This window comes from Choloepus didactylus, chromosome 17, assembly GCF_015220235.1.
Source record: "Choloepus didactylus isolate mChoDid1 chromosome 17, mChoDid1.pri, whole genome shotgun sequence".
Classification (NCBI taxonomy): domain Eukaryota; kingdom Metazoa; phylum Chordata; class Mammalia; order Pilosa; family Megalonychidae; genus Choloepus; species Choloepus didactylus.
In genome coordinates this window covers 74331936-74355566 of record NC_051323.1, presented here as the reverse complement: position 1 = coordinate 74355566, position 23631 = coordinate 74331936, and the positions used below count along the sequence as shown (strand labels likewise).

At 49.0% G+C, this 23631-nt stretch overlaps 1 protein-coding gene across 8 annotated transcripts in view; it reads left to right on the top strand.

The window, feature by feature from the left end:
* VWA3B (von Willebrand factor A domain containing 3B) overlaps positions 1–23631 on the top strand; it is a 139343-nt gene that overhangs the window by 17600 nt on the left and 98112 nt on the right. For all 8 annotated transcript variants that reach the window (XR_005212385.1, XM_037807120.1, XM_037807123.1 and 5 more), the window contains 3 exons: positions 1008–1177; positions 2937–3052; positions 16280–16405. Coding sequence is in view for 7 of the 8 variants with exons in the window: in XM_037807120.1 (XP_037663048.1) it covers positions 1008–1177; positions 2937–3052; positions 16280–16405 (412 nt within the window). In the remaining variant the exon portion in view is untranslated. The remainder of the gene's footprint in view (positions 1–1007; positions 1178–2936; positions 3053–16279; positions 16406–23631) is intronic.

The following is a 23631-nucleotide window of genomic DNA, read 5'->3' as shown; positions in this document are numbered from 1 at the left end:
CGTGGAGCCGTGGGGCTGAGAGCACGCTGGGTTCCGAAGCTTTCCCCAGCCGTCTCCACGAGCGGACGCGTCGTGTGCTTTCCTAGGGGAAGTGCGGCCCAGCTGCTGAGCTCCCCGGTTTGGGAGTGTTAACAGATAGACGTGTACTTTTTGATACATGCCTTCGGAAATAAAGCTTTACCCCAGAAGAACTGACTAAATAGTGTTTTATGTCGCTTTTAGCCACAGGGTTTGTGTTTCTGTGAGTGTGAGGTAAATAGTAATATCTCTCTTGTACAAGAGAAGAAATGAAGTTAAATCTCGTACCCCGGATTACAGAAGTCATTAGAGACAGGCAGAGTCCCGGGGAAGGTGGGGCTGAGTGGGCAGCGGACTCCCCGGAGGGACGTGGTCTCTAAATTAAGCTGCCTTTGGGGTTGTCTCCCCTGGGTGAGGCGTCTCCCCTGGGTGAGGCGTCTCCCAGCATCGCTGGTTGAAGGGGGCTACTGGGGCTGTGAGGGGCTCCCATCTCCTGCCTGGCCTGCGGGGGCGCCCGGTCCCGGCCTTCCGTGTGGAGCCAGCACAGCCCCCTCCTCAGGTGAGCGTGTCTCCATGGCAGGATGTGGCCAGAGGGTCCACAGGGCAGCACCCCACCTTCCTATCCTTGCCCAGACTGTGGGCAGAGGAGTTTGTGTTGTTGGAAATGGCCCATAAGCTTCCCGCCCACGGTGCCAAAGCTTCCTTCATTCCTTGACTTGAAAATAGCCACCCCCGGGCACGGGCTTGGGGGGAATGTTCCCGTGCAGTACCTGAGTGTGCAGCCGCTGCCAAGAGGCCTTCTCAGCCCCAGAAGTGAGCAGCTCACTTCCCAACTCTGGCCCCCGAGCGCCCCACGAAGCCCTGAGCAGTGTTGCTGTTCTTTCTCTGAGCCTGTTAGAAAAAGGAATTTTGTGGACAGGGTCTTGCAGGCGAGTCCAGTTCAAGGGAGAGCTGCAGGGTGCTGAGCCGTTGGCGCCGCTGTTTTGCAGATTGAATCCGTTTACTACTTTGTGGTTGGGGCTGTTCCTGAGGAGTCCAAGGGGCTCCTCATGCAGGAAGTGCTGCAGAGCCTGCGTCCAGTCTGCACCGTGTCCTTCAATGCCCGAGGAGACGGCACCATCGCCTTTTTAAAGGAGCTGAGCGCCAGGACCCAGGGCAGGTAGGCAGAGAGCACCTGCGTCTACGAGAGCCACCGGGGCCATGACTCCCCGTTCCAGTGCGTCATTAGGCCCTGGGCTCCCTTCCTTCTCTCTCCTGTGTGTGTGTGTGGAGAGATCACCTATTTCCGTGGCTACAAGAGTGACCCAGTCCTTTTCTGAGTCTGAAGGGGGTGCAGAGTCTGCGCTTGAGCCTTGTTCTCAGATGCAGGTGCACATCGTCGCCCCTGGGGAGCTGCCCGGTAGGACTTGACAGGCCAGGCCCTGCAGTCCGCCTCTCAGCCCCTCAGCTGGCCCAAGAGCTGCCCACGGAGCTCCTTCCCATCTGATTTCCAGGGTCTGAGGAGGCTCAGGAATCTGCATTTTTAACAGGAACGCTGGTGGCTGTGGTGCCCCAGCTAACGGGCAGTTATCACTAACCCGTAAGCCACATGCTCAGAGCATCGTGCTCATGGGGCGGCTGCCTCTGCCCGGGGCCCCAGCTGTACCTGAGCTCACTGTGCCAGGAGCTGCATCCGCCTGAAGCCCCCAGACCCCGGCACACAGAGTCCCACTCGGTGTTAACTTGGTTTCTGCAAACTGCATAAGTAAGGCTGTTTCGGCCAGAGTAAAATTCCACCCCCTTCTCTCTCCTGATCTGGAGAACAGATCAGAGAGGCCTGGTCTCAGCACCAGAGGCCTTGGCCCCGCAGGTGTGGGGCCCCCAGGACGTTGCCCCCCCCCCCCCCACCTCGCTCTGCCAGAAGGTGGCTCCTGCCTGGACCAAGTCCCTGCAGCGGGAAGATGGTCTGGTTGGGAATCCTTGGCCTAATGGGGCCATTGTATCACAGCCAGCCTGTCCCTGCCATCGGGTGCCAGCGCGCCCACAGCTTATACCCCTCAGTGGTAGACAGGCCCCAGACTTCACACGGGCCAGAAGAGGACCCTGGCCTCTCCCCCCGTCAGTCCAGCTGTCTGCCCCTTCCAACCTGCGCTGTGATTCTCTCTGGGTTAGGGAGCGGCGATGGGCAGGTGGGGAGCTCCGAGGGGCTGGAGAGCATGACCCAGAGAACCCACCTGCCAAGTCTGAGGGCAGTTTCCTGCTACTGACTTCTTGGATTAAAAATTGGCTTTCACGGTGCAGCTAAACCGTTACTCCACAGTCTGCCTCGGTGCTTCTCAGGCTTGAACGTGCACCCCAGTCTGCTGGCGGCTTGTTAGGGTGCCGTTCTGATTCAGCAGGTCTGGGGTGGACCTGAAGGCTTGCATTCCTGACCGGCTCAGTTCCCATGGTGGCTGCTGCTCCCCAGGCCCTGAGAACTCAGCCACCCAGGAATCCTTCTGATTCATCCTCGCCTTAGGCCCTGGGGAATCAGCCAGTGGTGCCTGTGCTGCCAGCATTCAGCGTTCTGAACCGCAGCGTTGCTGGGCGCCACTACGGCCCTTCATTAGACTCTTGACTTGTCAAAACTAATGTGCCTGAACCCCGGGGTCAGAAGACTTGTAAGCACAGGGTGTCCTTTCCATCATCACTAAATAAGACTTGGTTGAGCTAATTATCCCCCCGGAAGAGGAGAGCCATCAGCTGAAACCCCAAACCACTGCGGTTGCCTGCTCTCTTCTGCCTGCCTGGCTTGAGCTGTGGGGGGCCCGACAAGGTACAGGGAAGAACTGTGGACACAGCTCGGCAGCACAAAACAAATCCAAACTCCCAGGAAAATTAGCGAGCATGCAAAAATTCCCTTTCACTAGCCTGACGTTGGAAACCTCTGGATGTTTCAGATTCCACGCGTTTGCAGAGAGAACGGAGTGTATGGAATTTCCTGCTTTCGCCGTGCAGGAAGGGGAAGGTGTCGTCACTTGGAACTCAAGGAAACTGAAAGGGGAGCCCCCCCCAGGTATCTGGCTGCTAAAAAGGTGTAGTTTATATCCTTAATAACTTCAGGTGCTCCATGTCCTTAGGAAATAAAGCCGGGGCGGGGACGAGCGGTGTCTTGTGTTTCTATGTGGTACAGGGCGTAGGGAGTGGACGTGAGTTACTTGTGAACTGGCAAGCTTGTCACCCAGGGGGGTCTGTGTGTGCGGTGTTTACTAACGTGGGGACCTGCTGGAGACGTGGTTCCGGGTGTGTCGGTGCCACACGCTTTCCTGGGGAGGCAGAGCGGCTTTGCTGCACACGCAGCGTCGCTGGGCCCGCAGCGGGACGCCTGCAGCTCTCGTGGGCTCTCTGCGCCCTGCCTGTGTGGTGCAGGCCGAGCTCGTGGGTGCAGGGTGAGCACGGCGCTTGTGAGGTTATCGGGTTGAATGGACCTCACCTTCCACCCAATCAGGGCGACGCGAGAGTGCAGCAGGCCTGAAGAATGAGTTGCAGAACTGTAGAAATGGGGTTGCGATTCAGAACAACAGTAGGAGGAGCTGACTCAGAAAGCGGAGAGCAGTTTCCTTAGGGCTGATGCAATTGCTAAGGGCCGAGGACCCGGCAGACACCAGCGGGAGAAAGAGGGGCGGGGGCTCCTCCTAGGTGGGTGCTGAGGAGGGAGAGATGGCTGAGAAGCCCATCCCCACCACCTTCCCGTTCGTTTGTAGTTCTTGGCAGAAAAATGTCCCACTCCAGGATAAGCAGGAACTTACCCCTCTGGGAAGATGGAGGAGAAGCTGCAGCATCCGGCCGCCTCAGAGATCCCTGTGTCCCCGCGTGGGGTCGCAGAGGCTCCGGGGGAAGGGCTGGGGCAGGGGGTCAGCTCAGTGGGCTGCGTCCTCCGGTGGGGAGGGAGGCGGTGGGTGCGGCCTGCTCCCGACTCCCTTTGTAGATGCAGACCCCCGGGCCGCAGAGCAGAGTGGGCCGGCTGCGTGCTTTATCCCGACAGCGAAGTGGGCAGCTCCGGAGGACTTGAGAGATGTCAGTGGATGAGCAAGGTTGGTGCTAACGTGAGAACAGTTTAAATCAGGGTATGTGCCACGCCATACAGTGATTTACAAGATGAAGTCTGGTGGACAAGGATTCATTTAGGGCAGGACTGCAAATGTGAGGTGCCACCAGCCCCCCACCATGTGCCAACAACTGTAGGTGGAGTCTAATTTTGGCCCATGTGTTCCTGGGCATCACTTACATTTTCAGCAACTGTGTTCTTCCTACCCCTGTGAAGCAGACAAATTAAATTACAGATAAGGACATTCTCAGAATGAAATGCTCGGTGTGCGGCCTGCCATTCTGATGTCACTTCAGTGATCACGTGTCCTCAATTTGGGGGGCGAGTCCAGTATCCTAAATGTATGTTCTCGTCTCCTCCGTCTGTCACAACTCCCAGAAACGCTGGCATTTCAAAGCCAGCTGCTCCCACTCAGAATTGCCCAGAATGCTTGACAGACTATTTTGGTTGAGAAGACCTGCGGCTTCCAACCCCACCACAGCCCAGAGGCTGTTCGTTAGATGGGTCTCGGTCAGAGCCCTCTCTCAGCTGCCACCCAGACGGTTTGGAGCATCTATGGGTGTCAGTCTCCTCAGACCCCCACCCCACCCTGCTCCGTCTGACTCCTGGGGTACAGAAGGGGGGACTGTCGATGGAGGGTTGGAGTCACGCACTCAAGGAGCTCACCTGCTCTTCTGTGAGAAATTCCCTGCTGTTGCTGGCTTTTTGGATTCCAGATAATTGGCTTTCAGGGTACAAGTTAGCCCCCATGCACTATTCCAGTGTACAAAAGGGGTGCTACAAAAGTCATAGTCAAAATTAATAATATGTTAATGCCAAATGAAAAAAAATCAAAATTAATGCAAAAATCTATGATGTGTAAAATATCAACATTTTAAAGACAGGCTCAAACATGTCCATATCAGAGCCTGAGGCAAGAGGAAAAATGTACACTTCTAGAGACATGTATTTATGTATTATTTTTAATGGTTAATTATTCCCTAGAATATTAAGTTAGTTGAAAAAATCTTGAAAAATTGAAACATTGGTGTATTACAACTCAGAACACTATTTTAAGTTTACATATTTGGGGACTCTATTCATATGTTTTGCTAAAGTTTTACATTCATCAAGCATGCTTTTAAAGTTATTTCTCAATGCTTGTCACATACACCTCTCAATTGAAAATGATAGAGAAAAGAAGTAGGTTTTGATTTTTTTTAGCTGATGAATTTGCTTCCATTAAAATCAGGAAATTAAAATTATAATAAATTTTGTTTGGGGTATAAAGAAAATATTTAAACAAGGTAATGTTTAGCGTATCTACTTTTCAATTTATCAGTATTTTTTCAAGTACTTTAGTGTTCTGGAAAAAACTAACCATTAAACAGTACATGAAAACCTGCCTTTAGGACTGCGTGTGTCTTCCCTTTGCCCCACACAGCTCTGCTCACGCAACCCCACCATCTAACCACATCCCCATCGCTTCCTTACAAGAAGCAACAAACAGGGAATCAACTGTAGAATCAGCCCTGGGTGCAAATCCTGGTTTTACCACTAACCATGGTCTGACCTGGGACGTTACTGAACTTCAGAGCTACGTGTCCTTTGTAGAAGGGGGATTAGTGATAACTGCCCCAGACGGTGGTTGGGAGAGTTCAAGCATGTAGCACACCTGGAAACGGCTGGTACCTGATTGGCTCCCAGTTAATGTCCATTTCCTCTTTCCTCGTTTTTGGAATTCCAAGTGGTCTTTTATTGTAGACATTGGTTCTAGAAAGAAAATGAAATAACCCAACAGGCTGGGCAGACTCTGTCATAAAGACTGTTTTTAGAAGAGCCATGATGCTAACCAGTCAATTCTCATGCACAAGGGCGGATGGAAATTGGAATTTCAGAGAAGGAAGTGAATCCTGGATTGTTAAAGCATGCCCCGATGAGAGGTGGATGCGTTTGTCACGGTGGCCACTGGGGTGGGCCTCCAGGTTCTTTCCAGGGGAGACCAGGAGACCAGCAGCTTTCACCCGCTTCCCTGTGCCACACTGCGCCTGGTGGAGGCTGGAACGGTGCAGGAGTATGTGTGGATTGGACACAGTCATCTTCAGTTCTCGAGGCTTTCCTGGGGGATGGCTCGTTCTGAATGGGGCCTGGGGCTTGCTGCCATCTCGATGCTTTCCAGAGGTACTGTCCGTGTCCCCTGGAGGGGCTCCTTAGGTTACAGGACCCCCTGGGCCTGGAGCAAGGGGGCTTAGTGGTTTGGGGAATGCCTCTGAAGAAGGGAAAACGCTTCTGGTGTCGTGTTCAGAGCAGGCCTCATCTTTTATTTGGTTCTCTTCCTGTTTTGTACTCAAAAAATTAAATTAAATTGAAATAATAAATATGGAGTAGTAAAATTATATTAGAGTAAAAATTTTCCCTGAGGGCCTGGCATCAGGCTAAAAACATTAATTTAGGCATTGAAGCAGCCGGCCCAGGATCTGGACTAACCGTGAAACGATTGGTTTAGAGGCCGTGTGCCATCAGGCACTTCAGAGATGCAAATTCCAGGAGTTTTGGTTGTAGGGTGAGCACCCAGGCTGAAGGCAGGTCAGAGGGCTCTGGGTGCCACTTCAACCCAGGCAGCCTCACGGAGGAGAAGAGGAGGCAAATCGTAAACAACTGGAGCACGATTTTAACTGTAACACGGTTTCATGTGCACCGAACAGCCCAGAACCCTCTCGTGGTTCCACTTGGACAGGGGTGGGCATCCGGGCACCGCTTTCAATTCTATACCCTCCTCACCCTCAGCAGCCACCACTAATCAACCACCCAGTCAGTCAGTCAGTCAATCAGTCTGTACTTCCCACCGCGCCAGTACTCACTTCCCGCTCTCCCGGCACAGCACTCCGGCCGGCTCCTGCTAACTGATCAGAACTGGCAAATAGGGGTCATTTGCTCACCACCATGTTTTGCTTATGAGCAAAGAGAAAGAGTTCGCAATGAATAAATAAAAAGAAGCGAGTATTAGGCAATAGGGCAAGGCAATGCTTTTCTGAGAGTATTTTTGTATGTTTCTTGTACTTTTATAAAACGGGGCTAGAAAAGCTGCTCTGTCCCCCAGGATTATTCTTGAGTCCAAAAATGTAGCTATAAAAGTTGGCTGAGTCTACCTTTGGAAACTGCGCCTTTCTGTGTTGGTGGAGAAAAATGAATGAACTAAGACTAAGTATTATAAAGCCAAATTTTATTTACTTTAAAATGTGTTCAGGCTGCTACACTTGAACAGAAAAAATAATCAAGACAAGATTCTTGGAAGACACTTGGGATCTTTAATGAGATGTTGAAAGTTTACTGGCCCATCCCTCAGGCTTGGCACTGCTTCTTTGTGTCTAATCCCCAATTTAATTTAGAGGCACTGATCGGTGCTATTTATAGCTCACTGACAGCAGGGGATTCTCTGAGGTCTCTTCCCTTCTCCCTAGATTTCTATTTAATTCAGTATTTGGGGCTGGAGCAGCTGCACTTCCAAAATTACTGCCACATTACAGTTTATGAGGCTGGGGAACTACCTACAAAGTCCTTCTCCTTGGCAGTGGGTTGCTTGCAATTTCTAATTGCTGCCGTGTGACAACCCTCCAGGTAGTTAACAAGAATTTTAAACATCTCCAGTGTGAGTTAGGGGTGAGGAAGAGGATTCACAAGGAATGAAAGGCAAGGTTCCCACTCAGGGAACTCCACACTCTTGGAATGTCAGTTACACTTCTGCTTGGTGATTTCAGAGTTGTTCTTGCCCCAATACCCGCAGGATCCCGGTTTAGAATTTACACACTGCCCACCTGCACCTGCACCCCTGCTTCCCTAGGGCACACCTTCTTCCAGTGTTTGCGCTGGTCTGGTTTTCCCGAGTGGAGAGCAGCCCCCTGTAAGGGCAGGGGACCCCTGCCTGCCTTCTCCCCTCTCGGCGTTGTGTCCCGGACTCCTGGGTTTACTCTCAGCTCCTGGCTGCCCGCCCGGCCCCTGCAGATCCCTAGCCTGCTCGCAGGACTCCTCCACTGCGGCCAGCCTGGCAGCTCACATTGCCCTCCCTTGACTCGGGACCGTGGTGGGCTCTGCCCGGTTCTTTGGCCTCCAGCGCAGTCAGCCCCCTAGAGCTGGGCTGAAATTACCAGGAGGGCCCAGGCTTCCGGCATCCCCCAACGAAACGTGAAGCTGAGAGACCTCCAAGAAGCTTTTAAACATTAAATTGACTTGCTAAGAACAAGAGAATCCGTGTAGACGGCTGATCGTAGTTGAGCACACATGTTCTGGTTACAGGATGGAGGCCTTCCCACATTTGTGATTTGAAGGTCAGGGGCTCTGCTGACCTCTCGGGAGATGACGATAAATGAAGGGGGTCGCTGTCCTCAAGCAGCCCATTCGGAGGTGCCTCCCACGTGTCAGAGATGCACCAGGTGGAATGGCTACAGAAATGGGTAGACGTGGTCTGTCCTCAGGGAAGCCCAGTTTGATCAGGGAGACAGACGGACACGCGGATGGCAGAAGCCTGACCCTGTGGCCCCGGGAGGCCTGTCCTGTGGATGACTGCTGTTTGCCATGCTGGGCCAGTGGACGTGTGCGCTGCTCATCGATGCCACTTCTGTCCCTGACCCTGGATGTGGGGACATGGCTCATATCAGAATTATAGGCTGGGTGGTTTCTGTCCCAGGTAGGGGTGAGTCTGTAAGCCCCTCGAGGGAAACTAAAAATAACCAGTACAGAACTGACTGAACGTGCTTCTGTGGCTCTTGTATTGTGATTATTTGGGGGGCTACATAAGGACAGTGTTCCACAGTGGAAAGAGTACAGGAAGCTTTGCTGACAGAGTGGCCTGAGGTTGATCCTGCCTGAGCAAGGTCCCTGAAGTCCCTGAACCACAGTTTGCGCATCTGTAGAATGGAGTGGATGAGGCATGGATGAAAGTGCCCAGCCCGGCGGCTGACACACAGTGAGGCTGTAGTTAATTTCGGTTTCCTCCCTTTCCCCTTCTTTATTTGTCTTCAGGAGGCAGCTGTTATATTGAAATATATCTGAAATAAATGGCTCCTATGAATGCAGAGTGGGTGGGTATCTAGGAGAGGTGCCCAGGGGTCGCCAGCCCTCTGAGGGGTCGAAGGAGCTCGGATCTTGTTGGCAAGTGTCTCCTTAGTGCAGAAATAGGGGCACCAGAGACTGTCATTCCCAGCAATGTCCAGTTTTCCTTCTTGCTCTTCCAAGAATATTTTGGATTGTAATTCGTTTACATGCCTGTTTTGTCTGTTAAAGCTTCACAAACTTTTGTTGCAAAAGACTTACTGGGGTGCTGTTTTAAAAAAGGCAATTTTATTGAGATACATTCACATAACATACAGTCATTCAAAGTGTACAGTCAGTTCATAGTATTGTCATATAGTTGTGCATTCATCACCACAATCTTTGAACATTTTCATTATCCAAAAAATAAAATAAAAATTAAAATAAAAAAGGAACATCCAAAACATCCCATTCCCCTCCTCCCCCCCATTGTTCATGTATTTTTTTAATACAGTTTGAGATATATTCACACAGCCTACAGTCATCTGCAATGTACAATTATTCACAGCACCATCATACAGTTGTGCATTCATCACCAGAATCAATTTTTGAACATTTTCCTTACTCCAAAATAAAAATGAAAGCAAAAAAGAGCACCTATATCTTTCCATCCCCTCCATTCCACCCTATTCATGTAATCTTTGTCCCCATTTTCCCACTCATCTGTCCATACACTGGATAAAAGGGAGTGTGAGCCACAAGGTTTTCATAATCACACTGTCACCCTGTGCAAGCTACATAGTTACACAGTTGTCTTAGAGAATCAAGGTCACTGGGTTGCGGTTCAACAGCTTCAGGTATTTCCCTCTAGCCGTTCTAACACACTAAAGACTAGAAAGTGATATCTGTACATCACATGAGAATACCCTCCAGAGTGACCCCCCGACTCCATTTGAAATCTCTCAGCCACTGGAACCTTATTTTGCTTCATCTCTCTTCCCCATTTTGGTCAAGAAGATCCTCTCAATTCCACAGTGCTGGGTCCAGGCTCCTTCCCAGGAGTCACTTCCTGCATTGCCAGGGGGATTCACACCCTTGGGAGTCACGTCCCACGTAGTGGGGAGGGCAGTGAGTTCACCTGCTGAGGTGGTTTAGAGAGGAGGGGCCACATCTGAGAAACAAAAGAGGCTTCTGGGGGGACTCCTAGGCACAGTTATCAGTAGGCTTAGCCTCTCCCTTGCAGCAACTAGCCTCACAGGGGAAGGGCCCCAGATCAAGGGCTCAGGACTGGGGTGCTTTAAAGAGTGAAGTTTCCAGGAGCCCCACCCTCAAAACGAGTCTGGGTTGGGCCTGGAAGTCTACATTTTGATCAGCATTTCGGGGATTTCATGACAGGTTCTGTGCACCCCACTTTGGGAACATTGCCCAGGATCTGGGGCTGTTTCCTCTTGGCCCTGCGTTTGCAGGGCCTGTTGGTCAAGTTTTGTTGAATAAGCAAGTGAAGGATGGTGCGCCCAGCTGATTGGCCTGTTGAGAACAGGGTAGTTTTAAACCACTGGCCTACTGCTTTCCAAGTCCGTCTCCCAGGGTTTGAAGAGAACAGACGAGTCCCCTAGAACATGCTAATTCCCAGATATCCTGGAGAGGAGGGAGCACACCTGAGGCAGGTGCGCAGGTGGGTGGGCAGCCCCCAGGAGCCCATTCACCTGCCTGGTTTCCACAGGGATGGGCTTTTGTTGAGGCTGGAGGCCGAGCAGACACTGGCCTGGGTGGCTCCTTGCACGTTCTCTGTTGGTCCAGAGCTGGTTAGGAGAAGGTGGCAGGCAGCTCTGCGGCCATCTCGGTGGTTTTGTTTGTTTGTGTGTTTTTGTGTGTGTGTGATTTGTAGGTTGAAGAAGTAAAGAAGTTCAGGCCTTTTTTTTTTTTTAATGAAAAAGTCAAGAAGTTTTGTAAATTGGCTCTAAAGGAAACTCATAAAGTCCCTCTGAATTTACCATTTTGTTAAAACACTTACTTTAAATTGGTGTCTTATAAATGAAATAGATTTACTCAGGTAAACTTGATCACTGGGCAACTTTTGCATTATTCTTTAGGTCTTGCTTCTCTCCGCCATGGCGTCTTCATTGCCTGCCCCTCCGTAGCCCCCCAGAGCCTGGGCTCCCGCTTCTTGCAAGTTGCGGAGCTGCTCTGCCAGGGAGAGAATAGTGAAGGTCTGTGTTCAGGTCTCTACTGGAATATCAGACAATTAGACTGTGTTGCATTTGCATTTTATAATGTTCCATTTACAAGAGAGAGCCGGCCCCAGGCAGGGCACCACAGTCGCATATCAGCTTGCAGCCCAGTTGGCCGTATTCTGTATTTGAAATCACTTTGCATTTGAAATCCTCGTGAAGCACACGGATTCATCGCCCCAAGAAAACACTGGGTGTTGATTCAGATGCAGGGTGACTCTGTATTTCCTTTGAGTTAATTCCCGGTTCCTCTCTGTAGGTGGGACTGAGTGCAGCCCCACGTTGTACTTTGGTGTCAGGTGTGAGCTCCCATCAAGCCCGCAGGTGTCCGCTTGCCTCTCGACAACAGGTCATTTTAACGTACGATTTAACACAAGTCATTGGCAGTTTCTTTGTTGCAACAAAAATCACTCCTTTCGATACTCTATTTCCCTTTTTGAGTGTAATTGTCCCCCTTTCCTCAGATACGTACTATAATTTTAGGTCTCTGAAGCCTTTTAACACCTCACATTTTATTTTTTTCATGTCACATTGCTTTCTGAAAGCAGAAGTATGTGCTGCTTTTTCCTGGAAGTGCTGCCTTTCCTAGCTGCCTCCGTCTCTTTGAGATCGGCCTGAACAGGAACGACAGGCTCAGGCTCCCAGCAAACTCCCCCTCCCCGGGCCAGCCTTTCACCCACCCAGGGGTCCCGAGGGAGGGCAGAGGCCACCAGCACGCGAGACCCTGGAGGACCAGGGGGCGGGCGGAGACGCAGGGCTGCCAGGATGGGTTTGTTTCTGGACTGCCCTCTCCCCAGGTCAGTGCCCTCAGCCAGCTGCCCTGCTGGGCGCCCCTCCAGGCCTTCTGGCCATCGGGAGGAGATCCCCAGGGTGGCTTGAAGGCCTAAAGGAGACAGCGTCCTGCTTTAGGGCACGGCCGTGTTACCGTCTGGGGTCCCTGGGCCGTCTGCTCAGGTGAGCCGAGTGTGTCACGGGCACTCAGAGGCCTTCCTTGCAAAACCGGGGGCCGTAAATTCAGAGGCAGGGAGACTCCGGGAGGAAAGACTGTAGTAAGTGCTCGTGCAGCTTCCCTGTCGTGAGGAAGCATAAGAGCAAAGATGCATGGGAGTTCTCACCCGGAACGCTGGGCCCCGTGCTGAGTGCTGTGGGGAGACAAGGAGGAAACGGCCTTGTCTACACGCAGGTCGCTGGTGACGCAGCGGGCGCGGCAGCGGGCACAGACTGGAGCAACCCAGGGCTGCCGTCAGGGACCACGCGCCCCAGCTCCCGCAGTGGGTCAGCCGTGGGCTTTCTGCCCGGGTGTGGGCTGCTCTGTGCTCTCTGCAGCGGGAGGCTGGTGTGTGCCCACAGCCTAGCTTCATGGCCTGAGAGCGTGTCCCGGCGAAAAAGAGCCGAGAACGGTGCTTGTGGGTGGCTTGTTCCATGGAGTTGAGGGGCGCAGAGCATCGGGACGGTGGTGGAGTGAGGGCTGGAGGGTGCATGGAGGGCAGCGGGCGCCCCGATGGGGAGGGGGTGTGAGGACAGAGGCTCAGAGGGGTCCAAGGAGAGCGGTCCCCCGTTTCACCAGGCAGAGAGGGCTATGGGGTGTCAGGGGCCCCCAACGCCGGACTCAGATGCCAGCTCAGGGGAGCAGGGCCCAGCCGCCCTGTGCCGCTGTGCAGCAGGTGTGTGCCACGACACTTGTTAAATGAATGTGGGAGTAAATCGGACGGCGACAGTCAGACTTGAATCTGTGGGTGAGACAGAGAAGGCTTCAGGGGAGAAGCAGGTACTCAGTGTAGCCTCCCCTCGCCCCGACACTTCTCTGTGCGGGGTCTCATTTCATTTGTGAAATTAGCCAACCCAAGGAATCAATTCCAGGTGCTAATGAAAAGCAGGAGCTCACAGGGCATCTCTCCTAGGAGACACTGGCAGGCCACTGTGGATGTGGAGGACATTGGTGGTGGGCGTGGGCTGGGGCCACCTTGGCTGGTGGGTTTTCAGGCCGCTGGGACGTCTCGATGGGGAGCCGTGTCCTCTCTGGGTGAGGCAGCCGTGGCTGGCTTCAACCTCGCCGGGGCAGGCACATGAGGCGCCACTGTGCTTTCGCGTCCTCTCGTCTCGGCCCTGGTTCAGCCTGGGGGGCCCTGCATTTCCTGAGGCCCCTGCTCAGCCACCCTGATTAGAATGGCAGCCCTCCCTGCTCCTGCAGCACAACTTGAAGTAAGACTGTGAATTCCGAGTCATGCTTTCACTGGGCTGTGGTTTTTCTTTTTCTTTCTTTTTTTTTTTTCTTTAAGGAAAGCTGGTTAAATGATCGTTCTGGGTTGTTTGCTTTCTGGTCGCCAGTGTAGCCACCTGCAGCTGCCGAGTCATCAAGCCCGTGTAGGGATGATCCCGATTCTCCCTGCGCGGAGGAGTAGAAGCCGGGCCCCGGCTGCCTCTGGGCAGTCAAGAGCCATGCTGTTTCCTTGGGAATTTTCCCTCTGCTGCTAACCTGTAGTTTATACCCTCATAAGAGATTATCGACAGGTCTTGCAGAAATGGAAAGCCTTGACTCAATTAAAACTTCTAAAGGGAGACTTTTAACCCGTCCCTCTGGAGGCACCCAGCTGGAAGCGAGTCCCGCTTTCACAGTGGTCGGAAAGTCCTGGGCACCTAGGGACCACGTCTGGCCGAGCCTGCAGAAGTTTTGGAGTTGCAGTGTGGCACTGAGTCACATCACATCTCCCTGCTTGGCTACTGAAGGCTGGAGAGCTGGGGTGGACAGCCACCTCCGTCAGGGCTTCGTCTGCGTGTTTATAAACAGAGCTGTGACTGCTCAGTCGCTTCATCTGCCCTCTTTGGGAGGGCCAGAGCGCGGCCGTCCCTCGCTGTCGGCCCTGAAGTCAGAAACCTGGGTGCTGCCTGGGTCTGCTGGGTGGCTTAGTCCCTAGATGGGCTCATCTCTTGGACCCGATGGTGGGCTCTCTTCCCTGGTGCTGGTGGGCCCTTGTCCCCGGTGCTGGTGGGCCCTTGGGCTTCCTGATCTGTGCTGTCGAATGTACTGTCGAGAGGCCCGGGAGGCTGGGTCTCACCCCCAGCTGGAGGTGGGCTGCAGAGCCCCCCAGACTGACCCATTTCTTTTCCAGTACAGTGGACAGGGCAGCCACGTTGGCACAGTCCCACCAATCTGGGTTCGAGGCCCTGCTGTGCTGCTCAGTGAGGTGTGGCCTTGGACAGCTCACTCTGCCCCAGCTCATCAGCTGTAAAAACAACAAAAAAGGACTGGAACTTTCCTGCAGAGCCATGGTGAAGAGAAGTGAGAACATTCGTGGCCAGGCCCGGATGCCAGGCTGGGTGTGCTCCCTCCCAAGAGTACCATGCCAAGCACAGGGCAGTACTCACAAGACACAGTTAGCATTAGAGAATTAGGACTTAGCTATTGGCGTTAATGAACACTGTCAGTGTTCCCTGGCCAACTGTATAGTCTGTGAAAGAGAGATTTTTTTAAAAAATAAGCTTTACATTGGAATGGAATTTTTGAAACCAGGAAATGCATCTGCTGTAACTCCTGCTGGAGCAGCAGTGGTACGAGCACCCCTGAGCAGGGGCTCCCGCGGCCTCCGTGATGCCGTGAGCAGAGCCGGTGGGAGCTGCGCCTGTCGAGGCTGCTGAAGTGGGTGGCGGCATCCTCCAGCTGCGGTTGCCTTTCGGGGTCCCTGTGGGCCTTGGGTGCCCAACAGGCTCAGGCAGAGGCACGAGGAGCTCGAGCCAGCTGGGGCAGGAGGAGCCGGGACACGGTGGCAGGGCCCCCACATCCGTAAGGCCGCAAGGGTTTCCCTTCCTGAGGTTCTGACTGACCACAGCCTGGCCACAGTGTGACCACGAGTCGGGGGGTGCTGTTTGCCTGGGACTTGACCACATGTCCAGGCAACTTGTAAGCAGCAGCAGATGGGGCTGTGCAGCTGCCGGGAGCTCCAGATGTTGGAAGTGACACCGCTGGGTGCCCCTGGCTCCCGGCTCTCAGCATATGGCAGGGCCTGCCCAGGGCCACCAGCTCCGCTCCAGCCTGCTTGGGAGCTAAAGCCCAGCTGACCTAGGGCTGCAGCACACCTGCTTCAGCGCCACCTTTCCCAGCCTTCCTGACAGCCACGTGGGGCCAGCACTCGGTGATGGGACTGGAAGGAGGCTCAAAAGGGACTGCCTTGGTCAGGGCCATGCTTCCACCTTCCCAGCTTCCCCTCTTCCTCTGGACTGTTGCTGGCCGGGCTGCTTGCACCCTGGTGCCATCTTGGATCCTGGAGAGACTGAGGGCAGGAGGAATGTGCTGGGGCGTGGCTGAGCAGGAGGATGGAAAGAGCCTGGCTCCTGACCCAGCAGAGCCTCCCGCCAGCCTGAACCACCTACTCCCGGGCTTTATTCATGGCGAGAGAGAAATAAATATATTAATTAGGCTGTATCATTTTCTAAAAATGTCATGCAGCCAAACCTTACCTTTCCCTGAGACAGCAGAGGCCCAGAAAAGGAGGCCAGAGAATCACTAAACCTTTAGAGGAAAAATAGAGACTTGAGGGTTTGGTGTAAAAGCAGTGGGAGATCTCAGCTAAATTGAGACAGGATTAGGGATTATTTTCATACACCATTGAACCTCTCTTCCCCACAGTGGTGATCCTTACTTTTATTTGGTGCTTTTGAATAATGTCATCCTTTTTCTTATATGTGTGTTATCAAATCATTCACCTTAAAATATTCTGGCTGCTACAAAGATTTACAAAGACTTATTGCATTTTAAGGGATGAATTTATGATTCCCTTGGGCAGCAGCATTCCTTAGGGTTTTTGATACTAATTCACAGAAAGAAATTATTGGGGAAAGTGGAACTGGACGTAGAGAAACGTTGTAGAAACTTGGCCAGAAGGTGCCGGGTCCTCCAGGGCTACCGGGGAGTTCCTGGGTCCGTCTCAGCTGCCGCTAACGCTGGGCTTTCCCTTCCCAGGAGCCGGGGTCCGGGAGGACGTGTTCCTGATGTGGAAGGAGATGGAGGAAGCCTGCGGCGTGCGGGCCCAGCTCTGGGGGCTGCTGACCCAGCCTCCCACGGCCAGCGCGGCCAGCGCAGCCTGCGGTTAGTGCCGTCCCTGGTCACAGTGTAAGAGAATCGAGGATGGGGCCAGGGGCTGGGGGTGCCCGCGTCCCTCAGCTTTACGGTTAGCCGGGATGTTCTGTTTGCCTTACGCGACTGTCACTAGTTAGCACCTGTCCTGCTTCGAAGAAACGAAGGTGCTTCCTGCTCTTGCACTCCCAGCTCCCACCTCCACTGCCCCGTGGAACATTGGCTCCTTACATGCTAGTTAGTGAATGACATTGAAGCTGCAAGAAGGTTTTTTTTTTAATTGTGTTTTCCTTTTCGTTACAAAGGGCATGAGTTTTGGAGTAAGAAAAGCCTGGTGTAAATCCCCTCTCTGTCACCAGCTTATCCTGAGTTCATCTCTTTAAGCCTTAGTTAATTCTTCTGTAGAGTGATTATAATAATGTTGATCTTGTGGAGTTATTGTAAAGATTAAATAAAATAGTGCATGCTTTGCACCTGGCAGGTTCTTGATAAATGATAGTGAGTCCACTGATTTCTACTTGTGAGGTCTTGCGTTGGGAAAGAAAAATTTTCCTCTACAAGGCAAATGGCTTCAGTTAGGGCACACCTGATAATAATAACAAATCTTTATAGCAGATTGATTAATCTTTCTGATAAGGGTGTGACCTCTTGACTGAGTGTTTCCATGGAGATATGACCCACCCAACTGTGGGTAATACCCTTTGATTAGATTATTTCCATGGAGGTGTGTCCCCGCCCATTCAGTGTGGGTCTTAATTAAATCACTGGAGCCCTATCAGAGCTCAGACAGAAGGAGCTCAGTGTTGCAGCTGAGAGAGACATTTTGGAGATGGCCATTGAAAGCAGACTATTGCTAGCCCACAGTTTGCCTGGGAGAAACTAAGAGAACACCCCCAGACGCTTAGAGAGAAACGTCCTGAGAGAAAAGCCATTTTGAAACCAGAACCCCGGAGTAGATGCCAGCCACGTGCCTTCCCAGCTGACAGAGGTTTCCGGAGGCCATCGGTGTTCTTCGGTGAGGGTACCTTCTTGTTGACGCCTTTGTTTGGACACTTTTATGGCCTTAGAACTGTAACTTTGCAACCAAATCCCTTTGTAAAAGCCAATCCATTTCTGGTATTTTGCATAATGGCAGCATTAGCAAACCAGAACACTTAGCTAGATTGACACAGAAAAAGGAGACTCATATTATAAAACCAGGAATGAAAGAGGGGGTATCTCTACCTACCTTTCAGAAATAAAAAGAATTATAAGGAAATACTGTGAACAACCAGATTCCAACAAATTAGATTAAATTAGATAAAGTGAAAAAATTCTTGGAAAGACACAAACTACTGAAAATGAATTAAGAAGAAATAGAAAAGCTGTGTAGACTTTTAACAGACTGAATTAGCAATAATAATAATTTTTAAAAACTCCACACAAAGAAAGCCTGGGATCAGATGGTTTCACTGGTGAATGTACCAAACATTTAAAGAAGAACTAGTACCAGGTCTTCACAAACTCTTCCAAAACACAGAAGAAAAGGGACACTTCCCAAAACATTCTACGAGGCCAATATGCTGATACAAAAACCAGAGAAAGGCATCACAATAAAAGAAAACTATAGGTGAATATCCCTGATGAATATAGACAAAAAATTCTAGATAAAATACATAGCAAACTGAATCTGGAAATACATAAAAAGAATTCTATAACATGACCAAGTGGATTTATCCCAGGAACACAAGTTTGGTTCAACATACAAAGATCAATAATTGTAATGCACAATATTAATAGAATACAGGACAAAGCCCACAGGATCATCTCTGTAGATGCAGAAAATTCCAAAACCTTATCATGATGAAATACTCAACAAATTAGGAGTAGAGAGGGATTTCCTCAACCTGATATAGAGCCTCCATGAAAAACCCACAACTAACATCAGACTTAATAGTGAAAGACAGAAAATTTTCTTGCTAATATCAGGAATAGACAAGGATATCTTTTCTCACTACTTCAGTGGAATATTGTTCTGGAGGTTCTAGCCAGCACAAACAACAAAAAGAAATAAAGATATTCAGATTGGAAGGGAATAAGTAAAATTATTTACTGATGACATGATCTTGTATACAGAAATCCTAAGGAACCCACAAAGAAACTGTTAATGCTAACAAATGAGTTCAGCATGATTGCAGGAGAGATTTACAAAAATCAATTATATTTCTATATACTAGTAATGAACAGTCTGAAAATGAAATTAAGAAAATTATTTCAATTATAATAGCATCAGAAAGAATAAAATACTTGGGAATAAATAAAACAAAAGAAGTGCAAGACTTGTAAGACTTGAAAACTTACAAAACATTGTTGAAAGAAATCAGTAAGACCTAAATAAAAGGACAAACAGCCCATGTGCATGGGTTCACGGATTGGAAGACTTTCTATTGTTAGGGGGGCAGCATCCACTGATTGACCTAAGGATTCAAGGAAATTGCTATAAACATCCCAGATGCTTTTTTCCCAGAAATTGACAAGCTGATCTTAAGTTCATATATAAATGCAAGGGATCCAGGACAGCCAGAAACAATCTTGAGGAAGAACAAAGTTGGAAGACTCACACTTCCCATTTTCAGAACTTAGTATAAAGCCATGGTACGCATGACAGTGAAGTACTGCATAAGGATATTCATGTAGAGCAATGGGATAAAATCGAGGATACAGAAATAAATCTATATATTGATGGTCAACTTATTTTCAATCGAATGCCAAGACAATACAATAGGTCAAAGAATAACTTTTCAACAAATGGTGCTGGGACAACTGGATAGCCAGAAACAAAACAATGAAGTTGGACCCCTACTTCACACCATATACAAACATCAAGTCAAAGTGGATCAAAGACCCCAATGAAAGAGCTAAAACTATAAAACTTTTAGGAGAGAACTTGGTGTAAAACTTTGTGGCTTTGGATTAGGCAATAGTTTCTCAGCTATGACAGCTAAAGCACAGGTAGCCAAAGAAAAGATAAATAAATTGGAATTCATAAAAATTAAAAGCTTTTGTGTTTCATTGGACACAATTAAGAAAGTGAAAAGACATCCCACAGAATGGGAGAAAATATTTGCAAATCATACATCTCATAAGGGCCTAGAATCCAGGAAATAAATAGAATTCTTGCAGTTCAACAATAAAAAGTCCAATAACTCAAAGAAAAAATGGAAAAGGATTTAGATAGACATTCTCCAAAGAAGAGATGTAAATGGCCAATAAGCACATGAAAAGTTGTTTAGCATTACACTAGAGAAATGCAAATGAATGAGAGACCACACGGACTGGATGGCTATAATAAAAAAGATGGACAATTACAGGTGTTGACAAGTTGTGGAGAAATTGGAATTCTCACACACTGCTGATCAGAACATAAAGTGGTGCAGCTGCTTTGGAAAACAGTCTTGCACTTCCTCAAAAAGTTAAACATAGAGCTACCATATGACCCAACAATTCCACTAAGTAGATACCCAAGAGAACTGAAAACATAGTTCCATGCAAAAACTTGTACACGAGTGTTCTTAGCAGCATTATTCATAATAGTTTCATTCAAATGGAAGCAATCCAAATATCCATCAACTGATGAATGGATAAACAAAATGTGGTATATCCACACAATGGAATATTATGCAACCATGTTTCGGTTTGCTAAAGCTCCCGAAATGCAGTATATAAGAAATGGGTTGGCTTTTTTTTTTTTTTTTTTTTTTAACAGTGGGGATTTATTAAGTTACACGTTACAATTCTGAGGCCGGGAAAATGTCCAAATTAAGGCATCAACAAGGGGATCTGTCTCTAAAGAAGGCTGCAGGCATCTGGGTTCCTCTGTCAGCTGGAAAGGCATGTGGCTGGTGTCTGCTGGTCCTCTGCTCCTAGGTTTTGTTGCTTTCAGCTTCTGATTCCAGTGGATTTATCTCTGAGCATATGTGGGTTCTTTCTTAGCATCTCCCGGGGTGTTTCTCTCTCTCTGCTCGCTCTCCAAATGTCTCTGCCTTTTATCCTCTCATAAAGGACTCCAGTAAAGGATTAAGACCCACCTTGAATGGGTGGGTCACACCTCAGTTGAAACAATCTAATCAAAGGGTCCAACCCACAATAGGTCTGCACCCACAGGAATGGATTAAAAGGACATGGCCTTTCTGGGGTATGTAACAGCTCCAAACCAGCACAAACCATAAAGAGGAATTTGGTACTGACACATGCTACTCTATGTGTTAACTTAGGAAGCATTTTACTAAGTGAAAGAAGCCAGATAAAAAGGTCACATATAGTAGGATTCTATTTACGTGAACTGTCCCAAATAGGAAAATGCCTGGAGTAGATTTGTGACAGGGAAGGTAGAAATGGAGAGTGACTTACAAGGGGCCTGAGGTTTCTTTTGGAGGTGGTGAAAATGGGCTAGAATGAGTGGTGGTGGTTGCTGTTGGGGATTGAACCATGTACCCCACAAAAAGGCTTAATACACATTTCTGCAGGTTTGAACCCATCTGTAAATAGGACCTTTGAGTTGTTATTAGTTAAGGTGAAGTCCTCATGAGCAAGGGAAATTGGACACGTAAGTGAGAAGACAGAGTTGAGCAAATGGCCATGAGGAGGAGGCAGAGGGGCAAGCCGGGGTACCCACACATGCTGGCCAGGCAGCCCCAGAACGCGACAGGCTCTGGGAGGAAAAAGAGTCTGTCAAAACCCTGGGTTTGGACTTCTAGCCTCCAAAACCATGACGCAATAAAGTCCCATTGATTAAGCCAACCAGTTTGCAGCATCTGCCGTATCAGCCCTGGCAAACCAAGACAGTTGCACAACCTTTGAGTATATAAAGCCCCTGAACTGTATTCTTTAGACAGGTGAATTTTCTGGTATATCAGTTACATCTCAATTGAAAAACTTTATAAGAAAGAATAAATGAAATAGATGTTCTGACTAAAGATAAAAAAATACCTTGGCAGTAGTGATAAGAGATTAAAAACGTGGCAAGCATTTGAATTTTTCAGGGGGAGTAGAACTCTGTTTCAGGGCTCCCATGTTCACTACTTACCCCATGAATTTCAGGTGTCTCGGTCTACATTTCCCAAACTCCATCAGTCCTTTTCTCACATCCCAATCTGGGTTGTTCCACTTGTACCAAACATCTCGAGGTAGTCTGTTTGTCTTGCTGTGTCGTGGCAATTTTTTAAAAGAAGTGTTGCCCAAGGTACAATTTGGTTCCTACCTCACTGATCCTCAGCTATATTCAGTTTATTTGAAATGTCATTTTAGGTGTAGACACATTAAAATGTGGCTTTTTAGTTCTTCCCTTGGAGACTACCCCTGAGGTGGTTTTTCCCTCAGCCTCCGTGCACGTTTGTCATTAAACTGACTAAATGACTTATTTCTCAGTAGCCAGCCGTAGGTGGTGTCATTTAAAAATTCTCCCTGCAGATGCCTCAGTCACGATGTAGAATTCACAATTTAGAATTACAAACTCTAAAGTAATTTCTTGCTATCTTCAGCTTCCTTCTTCCAGAATTACGAGGCAAAAGAGAAATGAAAAAAATGTGGAAAGATGTGTCGGAACGGGTGTTTGCTGCTCTCTCCATTGTTAGAGCTTTATTTTTTGGCCTCTTCATTTTTTATTTCATCTCTCTCCCTCCGACCTCAACCCCCTGAGGGACACGCAGGGTTGGAGTCATCTGTTCCACTGGTTTATAAGCAATTTGGGGAAGCCGTGGAACCTTTATTTGCAAGACAGATTTTACTTTGATTTTAGAGGCAGTTCAAGAAGGGAGTAAAAAATCATTTCATATTATTCCTGGGGAGAAGGGGCCTGGAATTGCTCAGGATTTTTTTTCCATTCTCCTGTGAAGGGAACAGTGATGCGCTTTAATAGACTGTGTTCACTTGCTCCTGAGCATCTTGTTGTTTTCCTTGGCTCCAGTTACCTGCTGCAAAGCAGGCCTTGACTTCAGGAGGAAATTAACACAGTTTTTTTAGGAGGAAATTGTGTTGGAACACATTGGATATTTTCTGTCTCTTTTTGTCTAGCCTTTTTACCAATCTTTAAAATCTATATTAGGAAAGCATTACCTACAAACTCATTTTGATCAAGTGATCTGTGTTAAAATCCCACAATAACATTGCTTCTGGGTTTTTTCCCTCTTAAAAAAAACTGGTCTTTGATGTACTTTTGATATGCTTTGATATACTAGTCTTTGAAATACTTAGCATCAGATAAATACCATTTTGATATTCGACTCCATTTGTTACCTCTTCTGTTATATTTGTTTCTTCTGAAAAAGACATATTCTTTCATTTCAATATTCCAGCAGTTGGCCCCCATTTCACAGTATCTGATATGTGAAATTGTCATTTTTTACTGTGATTTTGCACACCGTCTGCATTGGTAGATAGACCTCTGAGCGCACAAGTGTGGATCCGGACCTTTCTCTCCTACTTTATACTGAAAATTTCTGGCACTTGTGCTGATGTTCTTGATTCTACAACACATTTGTTATTCGTTATTCATTCCACTGTTACTGCATTTTTTTAATCCTCCTCAGATTTTAGTCTAAAAATAACTTAATCAGTCTGAATCCTTTACATTATAGGTGATAAATCTGAGGTTGAGAAATTGATCCAGGGTCCCACGGCTGTGCACAGCCAGGTTGTCTCGTCTCTCCACGTCCCATCGGTGCTGTCCCTGCCTCTCCCTGCAGCTCTAGCTCCTCTCTGGTGGACCCCTCATCAATACCTCCCGGGTGTAAACGCACCAGATCCCGTAGACAATCCTGCTCTTCCGAAGGCCAGCACACAGCATAAGGTTTAATGTCTGCCTAGCAGCGTGGCCCCACGGAAGGGAAAGGATATGTGGAGTTTGAGAACCAGACTTGGGTTTTAGGTTTTATCACTTTGGCCGAATTGTTAACTTCCCTGAGGCTCATTTTCTTTGTCTGGAAAATGGGGAAAATAATCCCTAGTTCATAGGTTTTTTGGTTTTGTTTAGGCTTATTGGTTTGTTTTTAGAGATGCATGAAAAACAATAAGAATACAATATACTCTCGATCCAGGTTAGGTCCCTGTTTTAATTTCCGAGGCTGCTCAAGTGAATACCTACAAAGGGGTGGCTTAAACAGTGGGGGTTTAATGACTCAGTTTTGAGGCCTGGAAAAAGTCCAAATTAAGGCGTCATCAAGGCGACGTTTTCTCCCTGAAAACTGTGGTGTCCTGGGCTG